The sequence below is a fragment of the Protopterus annectens genome, chromosome 11.part0, assembly GCF_019279795.1.
Source record: "Protopterus annectens isolate FY-2018-M chromosome 11.part0, PAN1.0, whole genome shotgun sequence".
In the NCBI taxonomy this organism is placed as follows: Eukaryota; Metazoa; Chordata; order Ceratodontiformes; family Protopteridae; genus Protopterus; species Protopterus annectens.
In genome coordinates, this window is record NC_056745.1 from 1,094,174,245 (window position 1) to 1,094,189,700 (window position 15,456).

Genomic DNA, 15,456 nt, shown 5'->3' on the forward strand with positions numbered 1-15,456 from the left:
GTTAATAATTTTTGAGTCCCTGATGCCCTTCAAGAGCATCATACAGAAACAGTAAATGTAGCAATGACATCCTCATTAGGGTATTAAAAAGGGAATTATTTTTCTTTGCAATTAAAGGATATATGAAAGGCATACATTTTTACTGGAGAAAGTAAGAAAACGACAAACACTGTATCTTTACAGCAACACTAGATCATACTTTCTAATCATTTATTAAAAGACAACTTGTAGTACAGTTCACCAGTCAAGCTTCCTGGCATCGTGACACTAATGTCTAATTAATGCAGCACATCTTTAACTGCCACACATCTTTCACAGTGAATAATGCATGCATTCGCTGAAGTACTTACATTGGGTCTGAGCCCCGCTGCCATTCGATAATACTTTTCAGCTGCTTCATTAAGGCTCGCTTGCCTAAGACAGACAGGGAAAATGGCAGATAAAAATGAGATATGTTTCACATGTCAGGAATGTGATTATTTCTGTTCTTTCTTTCACAAAACAGGAATAGTTATGCATGATATCTACAACTTAACATTGTCATCTTCAGTGTCCTTTGCAGATAACACTCAGAGGAATATATGTAGTACCTGTCTGCTTCATGCCTTATTATAAGGCAGATAGTATTACCAACTACAAACCTAGATACAGAAAAATCCATTATCTACACAACTTTTTCGAATGACTTCAAACTGACTTAGTATATTATAGGATGTGAGACAAAACATGAGGCTTCCACAAATGGCTACAGGAATATAAGGCCATGCAAACTCTGCACAGAATTTTCACTAGCTGGCAAGTGAATTGGTAAAGAAAATGCTATGAGGCAGCAATGCTGTGAAGCAGCACTGTGTCTTTTTTGTGTGTGATAAATAACGGTAACATTCCAAGTGTTATGACAATGACATACACAAGAAACTCATATAGATAACACATATGGTCTATGAAACAGGAAGGTCATCAAAAGATGTGGTACAAGGAACACATCACGTGTTAAGTTATTTACCCCAACCACTTGTAATTGCTGTAAATAATATCAAGGAAGCCAAATGTTGACACTGAATAAGATTAAGGGAACAATTAAGTTACATAGACTTTGTAATTAACTTCAGTCAATATATCATATTGTTAAAATGGTTAAGTAAAATCACTCTATAGTTTAATAACAATTGTAATTAAATATAAAACAGAAATAAATGAGCAATTAGAAAACTGTATCAGAAAATAAATAAATAAACCGGTAAATAAACAGGTAAATAAACTCTTGCTAGACAAGGTAAAAAATGTGGCACTAAATACATTAGTAACACACCAACCGTTGAGGAAAAGAAATCTTTATAAAATAGCAAAGCTTTCGGGCTAACACCCTTCCTCAATACTAATACAATCATGAATAAAACAATTCACTTTAAATAGGAGTCAGAAATCACATGACCACAGCCAGAATCATGTGACCCACTAAAAACTTAAAAAACATAAGTATAAACAAAACAAAAATTTAAACAAAGCAGGAATTCACCACATGTGCTTAACTATACAGTTTAGTACATTGTAACTTAACTAAAATGGGTTTCAAAGTAACAGCGGTGTTCAAGCCAGAGAGGCAATCAGCCGCAAACCTTAAAATCCATTCAAGCGCTTTAATTTCTAACAAATTATTACTATCTCCACCTCTAATAGATGGAATGACCATATCTATCACCCTAAATTTAATTTCATGGAGAATGAAGTTATGGCAATGTCTTGTTTTCCTAGTATGCTGACTGTATACCAACAGATGTTAGACAGGTTACATAACCTTGATGACTGTCTCGAAGCAACCAAAAAGCGTAAGCTTATGAGAGATATGGCTGATTTTCAAAGGGGCCATATATTCTCTTGGCCTAAGAATGATTCTATCACTTTGAATTCTAAGAACATTTATACTAAGCAGGTTTCTATTAGTAATTTAGATGATTTTCCAGAGCTTAGAACTAATAATTTGGTTCAACACACACCCACTACCCCATCAGGTGAAGTGCCTGAAACCACGCCTACTGCGATGACGTTGATGCCGGTGGAAGTTGACACTAGTGCGCATTACTTTGTGCTTGCTAGTGGGGAAGTAATATGGACTGAAAATGAGAGTGGAAAAATACATATGAAGAAAAGTCAACAATCGGTTTTAAGTTTTTCCTAAAAACGTTTTCAGTTGGACCAGCCAGAGAAAGTCCAAGAGAAGAACACGTCAAGAGGCAGGTCTTTAACAAGACAAACTATGAACTCAACCAAACGCAAAAACGACAGTCCTATGGGACAAGTGAAAATGAGCCGTCGATAATTAAAGGTACTTTGAACTTATCCAATTTTGTTTTGGAAGCTTCTCACCTTTAGTTATTCCAGAAAGGGCTCAGTTTCATACCTACAGCTAGTGATGATCTAGTTGCTGCTTTGACTGACCTAAAACAGTTTGTTAGAAATGTAAATTTAGAAATCTTGTTTAAAGAATCCACTTCTGACCAGTCTGTTTGTAAAGGGCGTAGTACCTTTATACCAATAAGCGCATCAGTTCTTATTGCTTATCAAGACTTATGTGAAATTGAACTTAGGAAGTTTGATTCTGATAATATCAAGACAAAATGTTATAATTTAAACTATAGTGAATTTTTAGCTTTAAAAGCTTTGGAAGCTAACAATAATATGGTTATAAAACAGGTGGATAAAGGGGGTGTAGTGGTCATTATGGACTGTGATAAATACACATCATCCATAATTGATCTACTTGAAGAGGGGAATGCTTTCAAACTGATTAACTCTACTGATGTTAAGAAGCATATTAGTGTAGTTAATATGTTGATTTATGATTTACAAGTTAATGGTGATATTGATTTGGACCTTTTTCGTTTTTTTACTGTATCTTGTCCAGTTGTCCCACATCTATATGGGCTTCCGAAAATCCATACATCTTTGCATAATCCTCCCATGAGGCCAATAGTATCTAGCAATGGCTGGATAACAGAGCCAATTTCCATCTACTTGCAAAAACAGCTACATCCATATCTATCACAATGTAGAAATGTGTTGAAGGATACAACAGATTTTGTTGTTAAGTTAGCTGAATGGTATAAGGGCTTAAACATCATGGAGTTAAATAAGGGAGAGTACCTTTTTGTAACCTTAGATATCACATCTCTTTTTACAGTGATACCTAATGGTTATGGTATTGAATCCATTAAGGAGTTTTTGACAGCGCAGGCTTCATTATCAACAAGTTATGTTGAAAATATTTGTCTTTTGTTGGATTTAGTCTTGATGAATAATGTGTTTTTGTTTGACAAACAATTTTATCTGCAGCTTACTGGTGTAGCCATGGACACACCAGTAGCTAATACATATGCTAATTTAGTCTTACATCAATGGGAATCAACATATATTTGCAGCAATTCTAATTTTTTGAATAGTAAAGTATGTTTCTATCAGCGATTTGTCGACGATTGTTTTTTGATTTGGAAAGGCTCCCCTCTTGATTTGCTAAGCTATATTGATTATTTGAACACGACCACCACCTTCTTAAAGTTTAAAATGACATTTTCGGATAGTGATGTGAGTTTTCTGGATTTGAGAGTTGTCTTAGAAGATGGATTCTTGCATACCAGCATCTATAAAAAAGAGGTGCATGCTGGTAGATATATACATAATAATAGTGTGCATGCCCCACATGTTTTAGAGAAATAGTTAATGCACAGTTTGCTAGAGCAAGTAGATTAAATACTGATGACTCACTTTTTCACATACAGCTTGATGAAATGTTAAGTGAATTTTCAAATAGTGGTTATGATTCTAGATTATTGTTAGATCTAAAAGCTAGTACTATAAAGAATAGGCAGACCACACTTAGACCAATTTTTATAGCTCATAATGAACCTGTTACTGATTTAAGTAAAGATAAATCTAAGTTGGACAAGATTAGATACATTACTACATATAATACTAAAACTTATTTAGTTAAACGTATTATTGAAAAGAACTGGATTGTGTTAATGGCATCACCAGAGGTAAGAAATATTTTGGATAATAAACCTTATTTCTCATATAGAAATATGAGAACCTTGAAAAGAAAATTATGTTATAAGGATTTTAACCGTGGTTATAATTTTTCCACTACATCTCGCCATGGTACATTTAGATGTATGAATTGTACATGTTGTACAGAGATTTTAGGGAATCCTAATGATTCCTTTGTTCATCCAACCACTACAGGTACTTATAGATTTAATTTAACAGCTAACTGTGGTAGCACTAATGTTGTTTACTTAGCAACTTGTATTTTATGTTCTTCATTTTATGTGGGGAAAACCACACAAAAATTGAAAGAGCGTATTATTGAGCATAAATCTGAAGTTAGAAGGAATAATGATAAGAATGCCTTATTCAAACATATTAAGGCCCATGGTGCTGACCACCAATTTAAATTTAGGGTGATAGATATGGTCATTCCATCTGTTAGAAGTGGAGATAGTAATAATTTGTTAGAAAATTAAAGAGTTTGAATGGATTTTAAGGTTTGCGGCTGATCGCCTCCCTGGCTTGAACACCTCTGTTACATTGAAACCCATTTTAGTTAAATTACAACATACTAAACTGTATAGTTAAGCACATGTGGTGATTCCTGCTTTGTTTAAATTTTTGTTTTGTTTATACTTATGTTTTTTAAGTTTTTAGTGAGTCACATGTTTCTGGCTGCGGTCATGTGATTTCTGACTCCTATTTAAAGTGAATTGTTTTATTCATGATTGTATTAGTATTGAAGAAGTGTGCTAGCCCGAAAGCTTTGCTATTTTATAAAGATTTCTTTTCCTCAACGGTTGGTGTGTTATTGAAGTTTTTTGAACTGCAGCATTTCTGTTTTGTTGACTAAATACATTAGAACAGAAATCAGCAAAACCAATTAGATAATGTAGTGAGTATAATGAAAACTATACAAAGTAATGCAATCTCGATACCAGCAAAGGATGAATCAATATCTATGAACCAACACACCTGAAAAATCAAGTGAAACTTGTTTAGGTTTATGTATAAATCAAGTTAAATAAAGGAAGATACCAGTAATCAACTTTTTGAAGAACATAGATTTACAGTACAGATAGTAGAATGACTAAGAAACTAAAACATGGTACAAATATAAAGCCAAATATTATTAGCAAGCCACTAAATATGTTGTTCATATAGTGGCAAAGTGATACAGTCCAGTCTAACATCCCAGGCCAAAGGTACCTTTTGTCAAAGAAAACATTCTGAAAAGAAGGAAACTTAAAAACCTCATGCAAGACAGTTCAACCCAGTGGCAATTAACAGATCACAATCTCCAGACAGCTTGTGAACATCAGCTGATCAACAGTATTATATGCTATCACAAGTCAGGTCAAGGTATCATGCAGCAGAAGCAGTGCCCATTTTGGCATTATCTTCATCAATGAACATTTGGAAAGCAATGTATCAAACAGCAGAAGTGGTACATAGAATGGAGGAAGAGTCAACGTAAATTTTAAATCCATTTCCCAACATGCAGTAAAAATCAGCATGGCATGACACAGGTAGCATAACAGGCATGAAGAATGGACAATAAACTACTCAAATAACTGAACCACAGACCCTCAAATAAGGACATTTCAAGTTAATTTGTAATAGCGCATCACATGACAAAACATCACTGCATGGTAAGGCACAGCAGTAACAGTAATTTAAATTGCCTAGTTTTACAAAGATGGCAGATGTCACAATAGGAGGTATTGCCAGCCATGCCAAGAGAAGTGGGCAGTGGATGTATAATGTATGCCAGCACAGCTAGCTGGAATTTTGTAAAGAATTATATGTCAATTTTATATCAAACTGATTTCTACAGATGCTTGTGCTGAATATGTATCTGTGAAGTGTACTCTGCTGGGAGGAAAATAAATAACCATGTACTAATATAACTGTTTTAATGTATATGTTTTAACAAAGAATACTGGAAAAGAAGAGGTCAATTTTAGTCCTGCTAACTTTTAAAAAAATATAAGAAATTAAATCACTTGGCATAGACCAGAAAGGTGGTATCTTTCAGTTCTCAATACAGCCAGAGATACAAAGTCTGCACTAAAAGCTTTCTGTATTGTCTTGGAAGTGATTAAGCTACACAGATCTGAACAAAAGCTCTTGTGTGTGCATTTTTTTACATGTAGGTGTTAAATCCTGTCAGTTTCCAGTGCTGATGATAGTGTGGGAAACAGTCAGATTACCAGATGTGATGTCATCTTGTAATCCACTCTGAAATAATATCTAGATATCTCAAAGAGAAGTCTCTAAGCAATTTAGCATTCTGTATTCTGTCTTGGATCTGACAACAAGGACCATTCACCCATCTTGCCATGTGATAGTAAGTAACTTAACTAGGGAACAGTAATTATTTTAGACTGGTCAGGAAAATATAGTGAGATTAGAGATACTGTTTTTCTATAATTGTGTAAAATTTTCCATCTGTGTTATTTGTAATATTCTCTGTGACTAAAACGCTAGTGTCTACTGTAAATAGATATTTAGTATTTTCAAGTTTTTTATTATTTATTATTAAATACATTTACACTTTTCATCGTGGCTGGTCTTATTAAAGGATATTTAAGCTTTGAGATTTGCATTTCACACTGAGCTAATTGAAGGAAGGATACTGAGCAAACTCGGATCTATAATATATAACATTAAGTATCCTGTTTTTTTTTGCTTTTTTTCAAGTTATCTATAACACTTTGTGTACTGTATATTTTTCCAGCTAGTTTCACTGTGTGTGAGGTATTAACTGGAAATTTTCCACTTTTATTAAGCATCTGTTGGGTTGTTTGTTTCTGATAACTTGTTTGTTTCTGATAACTTGTTGCAGTTAAATGCTTTCTCTAGAGGCCCCTTTAGCTGTTTAAAACTTTCATTTAAAGGCTCACTGCTGCTTTTCTGCTGTGAGAAACATTTCTGCAGTTTGTTTCTCCACCCTCACTCCCTATTGGTATGGTGTTCTTATAGTTGGTAGCTTTGCAGTTGCCCACCCCTACTGTAAATTTGATCTGGGACCCTCCTCCCAGTCTAGTGTCATTACCTCATTCTACCCAATACAGGGAGAACATTTGAGAAGGCCAATCAGCTTAGTTTCTGCTACTCCTTTCTCTCTTTCCACTAAAAAAAATATATATATATATTTCTAAGCTTGTTTCCTGCCTTTCCTGTGGGTAGTTTAGTCTGGATAAAGATTTGCTGTGTCCAGGACTATTTGTAGGCTTCTAGGCCCTCAAGCCTTTCTTAGTTGGAGGGAAGCCTTCTAGCTTAATTTTGTTTCTTAGAACTAGCCAGTTTTTTGTTTCAGCACTTGTCTGTTTCTTTGAGCTCAGCACTTGTTCAGAACTTATTGTAAGCACTTAATAAGCTACAAATTACTAGAGCACTCAACTTTCCTCACTGTCTAGAGGAAAACCGTTTATAGTACTTAACAAATAAGCACCTATCCAGGCATGTCTAAGAGTCAGCTCCCGGTGTTTTCTCCTGTCTACCTGATGAATCTGGGCATCTTGGGGCAATGCAGTAATTGCCTCATGTACACAAACAACCCTCTCCTCCTACCACCCAACACTACAACCTGTGACAGATGCACTTATATAGTCAAACTGGAAGCAAAGCTCTCTTCACCCAAGACTGGACTAGACAGTCAAGAGGAGAAGGTAAACACTAGCACCACACCACACTCAGCACATAGTCCCTCAAAACCTACACCACCAAAACACACACATAGAAAAACAAAACACACACCTACGTTCATGGAGGCTCTCAGTAAAAACCTGCCCAAGCAACAGGGACCTCCAAAGCAGAAACACAAGCAACCTCCACCCCCCCAGCACAACCCAAATGACACATAGCCCACAAAACCAGTGTGCCACTCAACCACAGCCCATAAGGCATAACAATGTACCCAACACTCTAGTCATAGGTGACTCTATAGTCAGGCACACTGATGTTCCACTCACCAGGCTAAACAAGGAGAAAGTTACTGTCAGCTGCCTGTCGGGTGCCAGGATCCGCCACATAACGCATGCACTCAGGTCACTCCACAACAAGTGCAAATATGACTCTGTCATTGTTCATGTTGGTGTGAATGACCTGAGATGTACCTCCTTGGACTACATGAAAAGGGACATGGAGGAGCTGTTTGATCTTGTAGCCCAGGCAGGTATGACACTAGCCCTGAGTAGCATCCTGCCATCACCCAGAATGATACCACAGTACAAGGATAAAATGATTGACTTCAACAATTGGCTAAGCTTCTGGTGTCATTCTAAGGGGATCCAGTATCTGTCTGCCTGGGATGACATGATTAACAAACCACGATGCTTTGCCAGAGATGGCCTGCACATGTCACCCCTGGGATTCCGGATACTGGCTAAGGCTCTAGCCATCCCTACAGTGCCTTTTTTAGGCAAGGTTCAAATAACAAATTCACCACCCTAACAGGTACAGGCAAGAAGAATCTGAGGGTATTGCTACTCAATGCTAGAAGTCTAAACCTCAAAATGCACTCACTCGAGTCACTCCTTAAAATGGAGAACATCGACATCTGTGCAGTGACAGAGACCTGGTTCAAGGCTCCAGAGAGTACCCCTGCATTACCAGGCTATAATTCATACCACACCTTTCGGCCACCTAACCTGGACCAAAACATTAAAGGTGGAGGCGTGTCCATATTCATTAAGGATATCCACACCTCCAGGCTAGTTGCTCAGCATAATGCATCCGAGATTATCCAAGTGCAACTAACTCTGGGCAAGACCGCAATCCAAACTGTAGCTTGCTACAGATCCCCCACCATGCCCCAGGATTCCCACTCTTCATTTCTTAATACACTTGAAAATATTAGGGTACAACCTAACACCCTAATAATGGGCGATTTCAACTACCCTATCATTAACTGGGAAAACTACTCATGTACCGACTCTTGTGCTCAACGTTTTCTGGAATTCATAAATTCCAATGCCATGGATCAACTTATCCACACCCCCACCAGGGGCAGCAATATCCTAGACCTGGTTATTACCAACATGGGCAACCGATGCTCCACACCAGAGGTCAATTCCTCGTTGGTCAGATCTGACTACAAGCTAATCACCCTAGACATCCACATCCCTCCCCTACCCCCCATTAGGGAAACCACAGTAAAATATTTCTCCAAAGCCAACTTCACACTTCTTAAGACAGAAGTGGCAAACTTCACGACACCCATGCTGACAGACAATAGAGGTATAACTGCTGAATCCTACACAAATGCACTTTATAAGCACTTACATGAGTGCATGAATCGTGCAATCCCTAACAGAACCAAGATGCTATCCTCCAAAAAAAGGAAGCCAATCTGGTGGTCCCTTGCCATAAACAAACTCTACAACAGAAGGAAGAAACTGTTGCAAAAAATAGTAAAATCCCATGATTGGAGAAACTCCCTGGTCAGCCTCAGTAAGAAGCTGAGATCCCTCATAAAATCCTCCAAAGCTAGTTATGAAAACAAAATTGCCACTGACTCTAAAGACAACCACAAAGCATTCTACAGCTATGTCAAGAATCTCAATGGCAACACTCAGATCTGCTTTTAGTTACAGCACAATGGCACTAAATATACAGTACCAACTGATATTGCCAACATCCTGGCAGATAGGTTCAGCACTAACTTTACCCCCCCTGTCATCCCCTAAAGGGCCCATCTCTATACCAGAAGAATGCAAAGTTCCTGTAATCACGGCTGCACAGGTAGGAAACACACTATCCAAAGCCAAGAACACAGCATCCATGGGACCTGACGACATCCCAGGCTGCGTTCAACATGAACTACAGAATGAACTGGCACCCCACCTAAGTACCATGTTCAGTCATAGCCTCACCTCAGGCTATGTGCCCACTGAATGGTGCACAGTGACAGTTATCCCACCCCCACAAAGGGGGAGCCACCACAGACCCCAGAAACTACTGCCCTATTAGCCTAACGAGCCTGGTCTGCAAGGCTATGGAACTTATCATCATGAAACTTATAAACAATGACATTGGTAATCTCCAGACTCAAGACCCCACCCAGTTCAGGTTTGCAAAAGGCAGATCATGTCTCCTAAACCTAAAAGACTTCTTTGAAGCAGTCACCAAAGCTGTAGATGAAGGTAAAGTGGTTCACACAGCCTATCTAGATCTCGCCAAGGCTTCCAACACCATCCCCCACTCTGGAATTATAGATAAACTCATTAAACTAGGTGTAAATCCCTATGTCACAAGATGGGTTGCCAACTGTCTCACGGACAGAACCCACACTGTGAAAGTAGCAGACTCCAAATCCAACTTCAGACCAGTGACAAGTGGAGTACCACAGGGTTCAGTCCTGGGTCCTCTCCTGTTTGGTATCTACTTCTCTGAAGTACAGGCCAACACAGAAGGTCTTTTGCTATCGAAGTCCGCAGATGACTGCAAACTAGGAGCCATAATCAAAACTCCAAAAGATGTGGACATCCTACAAAAGGGCCTCGCTGAGACAGATGCCTGGTGTCAAAGCCATGGCCTCAAGCTCAATGCCAAAAAGTGCATTGTCATCCCTTTTGGTAAAAACTCAGTACCCATGAACTACCACATAGGCGGTAGTCTACTTAACACTGAAAGTGTGATAAGAGACCTTGGGACACAGGTGGACAGTAGTCTCTCTTTTGATAATCACATCGCCACAGTAGTCAGGAAATCCTTCTACATGGCAACATCATCACAAAAGGGTTCTCATCCAGGAAAAAAGAGGTCATTGTTCCCCTCTACTCGTCACTCATTAGACCCATTATAGAGTACAATGCCCCTTTTGGTATGTACCTCACAAGACATCTACAACAACTGGAAAGGCCACAGAAATATCTCACAAAGAGGATTACCAGCCTCAAACAGATGCCCTATGCAGACCGTCTCAAAAAACTGCAGCTTTACTCCGTTGCATATTGCCTACTCAGAGGCGATCTCTGCCTAACACACAAAGCTATGTCAAACCCAGAGCTTTTAGACATGCTCCACTTAAAGAAATCTCAATCCCTATGAGCTACACGTTCTAGGGACCTAAACCATGTCACCACAATAAACAGAACATGCTGGAGGGATAGATTCCTGTCCCAGAGACTTCCCATACTCTGGAACAAACTACCTATCTATATCAAACAAAGCTCCTCATTAGCGCTCTTCAAGAAAAATCTTGATGATTGGATTGGAGATAGGAAATTCACCCCTGGGATCACTTCTGTGGCTCTGCTCGACAGTGGCACAGGAAAATAATTTTCTTGGGTGGCGAAAGCCAGGGTACCTTTGGCTAGGCTTATATAGGCCCTAGGGCCAATAGCCTAGTACCTACCTATGAACCTATGAGAGTATTTGCACATATTTATTTGTAATAACTCTGGCCACTCCTAAAAGCCTGGCTGTTTGGCCAACATTACCATTTGTATTAATATTAATTTCACTCAGTACAAGAGTCTTTGGTAGCTATCTTTGTAGTGCTTGGTGGCAGTGATAACTACTTTATAGTCTGGGCAGAAGGGGGCATAGCTAGTAAATCTGTGCCAGTCTTTCCCAGGTGTGTGTATGTGGGTGTTTGCAAATCAAATCTCAAAGTGTGTGTGCATCAACTACTTGGAGCAGGGACACAAAGTACTGGTTTCACAGAGAAAGTGATGGAAGACTTGGCTTAGGCACTTGGTTGAAGACATAACTCTGTTTCTGTACCAGTAGGGAGTTTTACTGGGGACCCAGAAGGAGACAGAGAGAGACACCCAGACCATGGGCTGAGTGTGTTCCCTGTGTGCTCTTAAGGTAAATGGTGCTTGATGTAGAGAGGTCTGCATCTGGAAATATTGAGTGAATCCATTTATATTCCAAGGGAATGTCCCTCTCCAGTGTCAGTGGTGAGGAATCAGGCTCCTTGATTACTGGCCCAGTGTGGGGATCTCAAACATTAGTGTCAGTGTTGGCATCACATATTGGTGAGCAATGGTGTGGATATTGAACTTCTGTAGCCTGTAAGCAGTTGACACTAATCGTGTGCACTCTCAAGCAGCCACAAGATGAACATTCAGAGTTTCATATCACAATACTTTTTATTTATTTATTTTTTTTGTTAATTTAGTTTAGTAGTCAGGGATAACTAGGAAAGATTTCAGCAGAGCATTATGGCAAGCCGACAAAGAACCAGTTGGCTAAGGTATGTGAAGCCAAAGGACTGGTGTATGCCAACCTGACTAAAGAGGAAATGATTTCAGCCTCAGCAGCAGCTCAGACCAGTAACCAGGAGGACAACCAGTGTAGTAATGGGAAATTTTAGCCCTCAGAAACAGAACAGTTCAGCTTTTCCTCAAAGGACTTAAAAATCCATCTGGAGTTAAAGAGACTTGAACTGGAGGTCAAACATTTGGAATTAGAATTAGCAGAGATACTGCAGCATTTGGACGTTGAAGTAGAAACAGCAGAGAAACTGCATTGTTTGGAGGCTGCAGAAAATTAGAAGCAGTGTTAACATGAGAAGGAGATGCTGACTCTTAGCCAGGGTCATGGAGGTAATGGGGAAGGGAATAACTGAACCCCAGAGGCAATAAAGTTCAGCAAATTTCTTCCAAAATTTACAGAGGGTGACAAACTTTTGATAGTTTTATTCATATATTTGAAAGGGTATGTAGACAGTATAATCTTGACCAAGGGTTCTGGATACATTTCATGACCCCCTTACTACATGGTAAAGCTGTAACTGCTGTTTCTAAATTGTCTGATACTGACTGCTTAAACTATGTCACAGTTAAAAATGTTTATTGGACTGTTTTAAGTTTATACCTTAACTAAGGCATACAGAAAAAAAGTTTCATGAGCATAGATGCAAGGCAGATGAAAGTGTGTATGATTACATTGCTGAGTTAAGCACTTACTTTCATAGGTGGGTGAGTGGGTGTCAGATCACCAGTTTTGAAGGGCTGGCAGATCTTTTCGTGAGGGAACAAGCCCTTAGCACTTTGCCTGAAGACATGAGAATCTAGTCAGCAGACCGAGAGTGCAACTCTGCAGATAAGCTGAGGAAAAAGGTAGGATCTCTGCTTAGCAAGCAGGGCATCACTGCACAAGAAAAGGATACCCAGTGCTGTGCAAGAATATAAGGGAACCCATGGTGGGCAGCCTACACCACCCCAAAGGAGTCCACCAGTAACAGGGGAAGCCACTAGTTCAGGTATATGGCCAGGATCAAGGGTTAAATGTTTTAAATGCAAAAACTGGGGCCATGTAGCATATAGATGTCCACAGAGGCAAGGTGGAGAACAAAAGGTTTGGTGGTAATTTGTCTGGAGACAACAGGGGTACCAAAATATCCCCAGAGGTTATATCCAGTCTTAGTGGCTGAAAAACAGGCCACTACTATGAGAGACACAGCCTCGCACATAACCACTGTGAAGCCTGCAGTGGTTAAAAAGGAACAGTATTTGCTTGGGCAGTCCACTCCAATCAGAGCTTTAGGAGGGACCCTATTCCAAATGCCATTGGCCAGAGTTCACCTTGACTGGGAGGGTAGAAAAGGAAGCAAGCAAGTAGGTGTGTTTGAGGATATTCCTGCAAATATCCTGATAGGGAATAATTTAGATAATGCAGTAACTTGTGTACATGCAGTTACATGCAGTCAGGCTTGAAGACTTGCATGTGGGTCTGGTAGCCAAGGGAAGACCCAGACAGACACCACACCTGAAGCCAGAGCTGGTGGTTCGGCTATTTCAGGGAGGAGATACCCTGTAGCAGTAAGCCTGAAGGTGAGCAACAGCTGCTGGTAGGTGCAGATGTTCTCTTGGACAGAGTGGCTGCAAGGGCAGAGGTGAGCAGTAGTATCCAGGATGACAGTGAGGCACCATTTTCAGAGGATACCAGACTTACTGTGGAAGGGGAGCTGGGAAGAGTCATAAAAGTAGAGCTGAGACAGGCTCGGCTCTCAGACCCTACACTAAGAGGCTTGAGGGAGTTAGCCGGACTCTCAAGAAAAGGGGAGTCTGTATACTGGAACAAAGGGTTACTGTGTAGAGAGTGGACCTATGAGGGAAGGCTAGAGGGTGAGGTAATACAGCAGTTGGTAGTGCCTAGAGCCTACCATCTGGCACTTCTAGACATAGCCCATGACATTCCTTTTCAGGTTCTATGGGCATAAAGCATACCAAGAAACAGATTATGCAGAACTTTTATTGGCCTGCAATTGGAAGGGATGTAACTGGGTACTGCAGGACCTCTAAGCAGTGACAAAATGTAGGCAAGGCAGCAGACAAGGGCAAAGCTCTTTTGATGCCTTTGTTGTGATTGAGGAGTCATTTCAGAGGGTATCTATAGATATTGTGGGGCCTCTGAGTACCTCAAGCTCCACGAGGAAGAAGTATATCCTGATGGTAATAGATTATACTACTAGATACCCTGAGACATTAGCTATATCCTCCATTAAGGCAGACAAGGTGGTGAGTGCTTTGTTACAAATTTTCAGCAGGGTGGGTTTCCCAAGACAAATACTGACTGACAGAGGTGCCAATTTGATGTCAGACCAGCTGGCTTGTCTGGGGAAGAGCTGTGGTATGAAGCACCTAAAAACCACCCCCTAACATCCCCAGAATAATGGTCTTGTGGCGAGGTTAAACTCTCGTGGCGACAGGTATTTGCAGACTAGTTTAGGAGATAGTGGCACAAATATTTTTACCATCTGCTGTTTGCATATAGACAGGTACCGCAGGAATCCACAGGTTTTTCATCCTTTGAGTTGCTGTATGGGCATAGGGTGAGGGGGGCCTTTGGATTTGACTCATAAAGAGTGGGAGGTTGAGTGTGGATTCCACAAGGAGTCTGTAGTGGCAAATGTCCTGAACCTTAGGACAAGGCTTAGGGAGCTCATGGGCTTGGCCCAGGATAACCTGGCAGGAGCCCAACAGCAGAAAAAGGTCTGGTATGAGAGGAATGCTCGAGCTCAAGAGTACACCCTGGGACAGCAGGTTATGGTGCTCATTCCTGTCAGACACAATAAGCTACAGGCAGCTTGGAAGAGGACCTTCAAAGTGGTAAGGAAGGTCAGTGAGGTTAACTACATGGTAGAACTGCTAGGCAGGAGGCAGGGGCACAAATTGTGCCACGTTAACATGATGCACCCTTACCATAATAGGAAGGCTCTGGTGCTAAGTATTAGCAGTAGGAGGCAATAGGAGTCTAAGGGGGATGTATGGCTACAGTGAGCCAGCCAGCTGAATGCTAAATTACTATGGTGGAGCCTAAGTTTGCAGGCATATGACATGACAGTCTAACACAGTAGTGGGGTCTGCAATGCCAATGCAGATGGGATCTCGAGATAGGGTATGTAATACCGCGTAGGTTCATTCCTCTCAAGGAATATTTCTCAAGGGTCAC

General features: G+C 40.1%; 1 protein-coding gene across 1 annotated transcript in view; it reads right to left on the reverse strand.

Moving 5' to 3' along the window:
• TMTC2 (transmembrane O-mannosyltransferase targeting cadherins 2) overlaps nt 1-15,456 on the reverse strand; it is a 1,891,588-nt gene that overhangs the window by 257,480 nt on the left and 1,618,652 nt on the right. The window contains exon 11 of the mRNA XM_044088436.1: nt 351-414. Within this exon, the coding sequence (XP_043944371.1) occupies nt 351-414 (64 nt within the window). The remainder of the gene's footprint in view (nt 1-350; nt 415-15,456) is intronic.